The sequence below is a fragment of the Poecilia latipinna genome, unplaced genomic scaffold (assembly GCF_001443285.1).
Source record: "Poecilia latipinna isolate Pla-1442-1.1 unplaced genomic scaffold, P_latipinna-1.0 Scaffold3004, whole genome shotgun sequence".
Taxonomy (NCBI): Eukaryota; Metazoa; Chordata; class Actinopteri; order Cyprinodontiformes; family Poeciliidae; genus Poecilia; species Poecilia latipinna.
Genome location: NW_015115620.1, coordinates 3,502 through 9,648, shown reverse-complemented (window position 1 = coordinate 9,648; position 6,147 = coordinate 3,502). Strand labels below are relative to the sequence as shown.

Genomic DNA, 6,147 nt, shown 5'->3' with positions numbered 1-6,147 from the left:
CAGCCTCAGAATCAAGTTAGAATCAGGAGCTGTGGTTCAGCTCTCATAGTAGATGTTAGAAAAGTTACCGTATTTTCCACACTATAAGGTGCATCAGATTATAAGGCGCACCTTCAATGAATGGCCTATTTTAAAAGTTTTTTCACATATAAGGCGCATAGAATAGACCCTCAGTAGAGGCTGAAGTTACATTATGCATCCACTAGATGGAGCTGCACTAAAGAGAATGTCAACAAAACAGTGTCTCCAGCGAGGAGACCCTTCTGCGACTGGGCCGGGGCGTGGCCGGACGATGGTCACCCTTCTCAGTTCGCGCACAGCATGTTCATGGAGAACGTGGTGCTAAATGACCTGCAGACGACCTGATTCTAGACGGTCGGTAGGTAGATAGGTCAGTCAAACTTTATTAATATATTACAAACCAGCGTTCTGACAACTATCCCAGCATGCACCGCGCGCTTCTTCTTCTACGGGTGAAAGTGAAGTCGGCGGCTGCTTGCCGTAGTTGCTAGACCTGTTGTGACTCAATATTGGTCCATATATAAGGCGCACTGGATTATAAGGCGCACTGTCAGCTTTTGAGGAAATTGAAGGTGCGGAAAATACAGTAGCTCATTCTGCCGTCATTGGCTTTAAATGTTTCAATCACCAGCAAAGAGCCCAATAATATAAGGCAGCAGGAAATACTACAAATGCTTTTTGACATTGAGTATTTTTTGTCTTTTTCAGACCAGCCATGAATTATAATTTCCTATTGGAGAGTTCTGAAAAAAATCTCTACAGCCATTTAGAAAAGTTTATAAATACAGCTATAACGTGGATATGTTAATAGAACTTCTGATCACAGCCTCACTCATCCCCACACTCAAGAATTAGCTTTGCTGATTGCATGCAACTTCAGAGTTTACCATAAAAGGGAGTCCCAGAATGAGCGGTGGTCTTCTGCGTTGGCTTTCAAGCTATTAATGGGGAACAAAAGTCTCTGTTAGGATTAAAACAATCTGTATAAAATAATGAAGAAATAGACCAGCAGCCTCAGAATCAAGTTGGAATCAGGAGCTGTGGTTCAGCTCTCATAGTAGGTGTCAGAAAAGTTAGCTTGTTCTGTCATCATTGGCTTTAAATGTTTCAATCAGCAGCAAATGAACCAACCTCTCTCTAACCCATCTTCATCCAGACATCAGTTTTCACTCCCATTTTCACCTGTAAAAAGATTTTTCAAAGTTATGTCAAAGTGACAGCTCAGTGAAATAATGCACTCATAAGCTAGCCTCAGAATAAAGTCAGAATCAGGAGCTGTGGTTCAGCTCTCATAGTAGGTGTCAGAAAAATGAGTTCATTTTGTCATCACAGGCTGAAAGCGGCCAAGACCGCATTTTTATGAACACAAGACTCACCAGCTGATCCACAGCAGATTTAATCCTGGGATTATACCATCATCCTTGGATTGAATTCATCCAGTTTAGACCACGTTCACAGCCTTTTACATCCTCATCTCTCAGTCTGTGAACAGAAACAAGGCCAAACTAGATTTTCTAATGCTACACAATTCAAACAAAACTTGACTAAGCATTAACATTTAAAAAAAAAAAAAACTTAATTATACTGACAAGAGCCCAATAATGTGAGGCAGCAGGAAATACTACAAATGCTTTTTGACATTTAGTATTTTTTGTCTTTTTCAGACCAGCCACGAGTTATAATTTCCTATTGGAGAAAACAGAGTTTTTAAACGACATGATGTACAACTCAGCATAATCATTTACTAAATAAAAGTTACTTTTTATTTAATGGTAAAACAAAAACGTATTAAACTGAACTTTGTGCTGCACAAGATGCCTTGAAATTAATTTGTTGATGTTTTATATATTCAGATAAGACATCTGATTTTGATATAGATGCTGTAATCTGCTATTTATTATTGTGTTGTGCACCAGTCAGGTCCATTTACCGGTTCTGGTCTTGTGTGAAATTCTGTCCCCCTGTGTAACAGGAGCGCGCACTCAGAGGCGCAAAAAGTGGGTATGCAGCGCATGCAACGTATAGGGGCGCTGCACCAGAGGGGGCGTCCAAACCCCGTCTGGAGGGGGCGGCGCCCCGATGACGCCTTCGCATACACTTCACCTCGCGCACATGTAAATGTAAATGTACCGAGTTTTATCTTTCACGTGTCTTCGTCTGGGGGGTAGAGCGACTGTATTACGTACCCTCCTTTGGGGGGGCGCCGATTTATGTTTTCGCATGCACCTGAATAATATGTAGTTGCGCCCCTGCGCGCACTGAAGCCAGAGAGGCGGCGCCGACCATTTTCATGGCGCTTCTGATTGATTTCTCGGTAAAACAACTGATATAATTATGTCAAGGTTGTGCCTTTCAGTTTAATCGGCAGCTGCTGTTACAAAAAGCAGTAACAAAATTGTCAAATAAATAAACTTAGTCTTGTCTGGACGTCTTCTTACAAAGTTTTGTGTTGCGTTTTTAATCGCCAAGAGAACTGGTCTTTTTCAACCTTTTGTCACTTAAGCCAGACAAATAAACGTGAGTCACCAAACAGGGTTTTCCATCACACTGTGTGTATTTATAATTTTTCATGGCTGATAGCAGGACATGAAAAATAGACTTTCTGAAATGATGAGAATGGTTTTCAGGAAAATCCCATTCTGATGTAAAATATTACAGATTGTTGGATAAAATAAATTTCTAGTTAATGTTTGGTGGCTCAATCATACCATCAAATACACAATTATTAAGAAATTAAACATTTGCTCCTTATTTGCCAAAGCTAATTATTTTTCACAAACTCTTTAACTGTGCCTATGCCTCTTTGTGAACAAGAAATCTTGTAAATTCGGAAACATTTTATCATTTTGTCAAAGTTAAGGGGGAACCCAAATATTTTAGCTGCCTGAAATCCAGCGCTGGGCTCCACTCAGCTCACCTTAGGGGTGACACCAAGTGAAGCAAAGATTGCAGCGCGATTTGGCCTCAGTTTCTGTTATGTGCAACACGTGTAACAGACCACCGACTTGTGGTTATGTAAGCCTGCAGCTGTACGCATGCAAGCAGCTAATCATTTATGCATAATATTGGTTAAGCAAATCTTTGAGTTCTATTAATTACGCATTTCAAAACCCTGATAAGTGTAGATTAAGGTTTAAATTGTGTAGACAGAAAAAGCGACTGAATTTAGGGCATTTAATGCATTATGAAACTTTATCAAAGACGGAAAACCGAAGTTGACCGGGTTTCATATCAAACACTAAAAGTTTCAAGCCCATATTTTAAAAGTAAATGAAACCACAATTTATTACTTCAAAGCAATCATGATAACATTGTGTGAGCCGTTCTGGCAGGAGAGCCACGTGCCAACACCACGTTGACTTAAAACTTGAACACGTGAAAAATACTCACCGGTTTTCAGTCGGTACACTGCGGTAACCCACGGCAGAAAGGAAAACTATAAAATGGCAAATTATAGTAATTTTTAGAAACCAACAACTCTTTTTAGGAACAGCTCCGCTCTCTTTCCATGTTGCTGTGAAAAGAAGGAACTTTTACCTCACCGCAGTAACTTATTGGCTTCCGTAGCAAAAGCCCCTCCCATCTGACCTCGCTGCCATAGACATGAACACGTAGACGCCTCATGGAGCAGGTCGGCCCGTTGCTGCGTTACGTCACAGCGTCCGCCATATTGAATGTGGAATATGTGCCAGTAAGCTAATACAAGTAAATGGACCGAACTTCAGAAATTCCCGTTTTACAAAGTATTTTAAATTAATTCCTGTCATTGGCACATTTTCTCACACACATTAATATTTTTGGCAAAGAAATGACTATAGACAGAGTTTCTAACTTTTGATGTGATTATTTAATTGTTTTGGGGCATTTCTGAATAAAAAGCACAATGTTTTTATCTGATAGAAATGATTCTGATAATTTTTATGACATTGATGAACAGACACACTTTTACAGTGTTTTATTAAACCACATATTTATATGATTCCATAATTTAATGTATATTTTAACGTTTCAAGACAAGAAACTGTCAGGTTCTGTGTTTTTTATGTTTTGTGTTTGCTTTTGTTTGAGTTTATTTTCTTTGGAGCACCTGCCGTTCCCCATAGCATCCACAAGATGCCGCCAGAGTTCAGAGCCCCTGGGAAGGTGCGGGGGTAACCCCGCAGGCACACCTGCAGTTCGTTTGAGGGGATGGATTGAGGATTTAAGCAGCAGTTGGACAACTCTTCTTCGCCTGAGTGTTGCTTACCTTGGTAGAAATCGCTTCAGAGAAAGGCTCTCTGTTTCCTACGTTATACTAACTCCTTGTTGTCTTCCACGCCAGGTAATCCTGTTGTCGCTACATCATCCCTGAGTGCGTCGTCTGACCGGAGGCTCTGGGAGAGCTGTCCCGCTGTCGTGAGTCACTCTCCTCGTGTGTTCCTCCCCGACGCCACTGGTGGTACCAGTCGGACGCCATCCCTCGTGTGCTCGCCCTTCCCCCTGACGTCGGTCCGTCTCCAGAGGTCTCCCCTTCGGGACGCAAGAGGATCTGCCGGTCCGAGCCCGAACCTAGCTGGAGAAGAGAGGAACGACTGGACCGGATGGTACCCCGTTCGCTCCGTCTCTACTACCTGTCCGCCCTCCGACGAAGCCTCACAATTCAGTAGTGATGGGCAAATGAAGCCTCATGAAGCAATGAACCTTCTCAGCCCTTTGCTTTGCAAAAAGGTTCGTTACTCGATGCTTCATTCATTGCTCTATAGTGACATCTGCTGGTGAAACTATAACAGTCTTGTCACTCAGCATACTTCCAAAAATTACTAAATGCAATATTGTCACAAAGTTTTCATCAAACTCATGTTTAGCAACTGGATAATCAATGAAACCATATTTAATTGTCATATGTTTTAATTATTAAAATTATTTGTAACCAATCTAATCCTGGTTTATGTTGAACGTCAGTGGTTGTGTTGGTTTCTTTTATGTCATAGAAGGATTTGACAATAAAGACAATTGATGTTTTAATGTCTTGAGAGTGCAGTGTCTGTTGGGGCGTTCACTTTTTCTTGGATTTCTAATTGGCTCTGATCCCTTATATTTGGCTACATGTTGAATTTTAGTTCTGCAACAGGATTAAATCTGTTTCTGCTGTGCAAGACTGATATATCTTTGCTAATCAGACTACAAATAATAGTGGAACTTTGCAGAAGGTGAGAAATTGGGACGTTGAGGGTTAATTATTGTTATCTAAGAAGAATTTTATTGTGAGGATAATCTCAAAGTATTCTCAGATGTCAGATTTTCCTCTTGCTGGCTCCATTTCAGACAATCAAGTTTATTTGTGTAGCACGTTTCAGCAACAATGCAGTTCAAAGAGATTTACATCATAAAATCACAAAAATATTGTTATTGAAAAAACAACATAATCTACAATTGAGAAAACCAGTAACAAACATTTTGATGAGTGCCATCAATATACATCAAATATGTTGGTCAATGTTCATTTTATTTGGCCACTGAAGACAAATATCATGTGATGCGACCAAATGGACAACAACCCATGACACAGTAAGGCTCATCGCGCTTTTATTTTGAAAACCGACACGCAAAATGAAGCGGTCACGTGACCCATGCAATGCGAGGCCTCCTTTGCCAGTCACGTGGTTTTCAGCAAGACTACACAAGCCTCGAAGCGGGGCTTCATCGGCCACGCCCCCTTTTTACTCGGTACAAGCCTCGAAGCCTGGATTCAGATGGTCCATCACTACAATTCAGTACTCTGTTCACGACTTCACCAAGTAAGATACCATCCGATTCATTTCTGGAAACCTCTTACCATTCCTCTCTAACCCGTTGTTTCTGGCCGACAGTAAGACGACCTGGTCAGCCGTTCCAGCACACACTCCCAATCCCTTTCCCCTGGAATCAAACTTATTGTACACTTACCGGACTCTTCCTGATTGTGTTCTTGCATGTGGGTTAAAAAGCTAAATACCAACATGACAGAAACAAATAATTTTCTTCTATTTATTTTTTATACATTATTGAGAAATAACTTTTGATTTATAAATCTGTCATTGTCAAACATTAAACTACATATTTTTTATTTGTATGTGGCAGCAGGGCGATCGGAGCTCCTTAAGTCCT

General features: G+C 40.8%; 1 protein-coding gene and 1 long non-coding RNA gene across 2 annotated transcripts; one reads left to right on the top strand and one right to left on the bottom strand.

The window, feature by feature from the left end:
- Positions 1-719: 719 nt before the first annotated feature.
- LOC106939863 (uncharacterized) lies at positions 720-3,661 on the bottom strand. The gene is made up of 4 exons (XR_001422934.1): positions 3,412-3,661; positions 1,398-1,503; positions 1,153-1,203; positions 720-959 (listed from the first exon to the last, which is right to left on the bottom strand). It is a non-coding gene; the product is annotated as an uncharacterized LOC106939863 (long non-coding RNA).
- A 384-nt stretch (positions 3,662-4,045) lies between these two features.
- Positions 4,046-6,142, top strand: LOC106939860 (uncharacterized; the record flags this gene model as incomplete). Its single annotated transcript, XM_015022426.1, has 3 exons — positions 4,046-4,271; positions 4,343-4,728; positions 6,121-6,142. Coding segments are annotated over exons 1-3 (616 nt in total), but the record flags the coding sequence as incomplete, so codon positions are not given.
- Between the last annotated feature and the right edge of the window lie 5 nt (positions 6,143-6,147).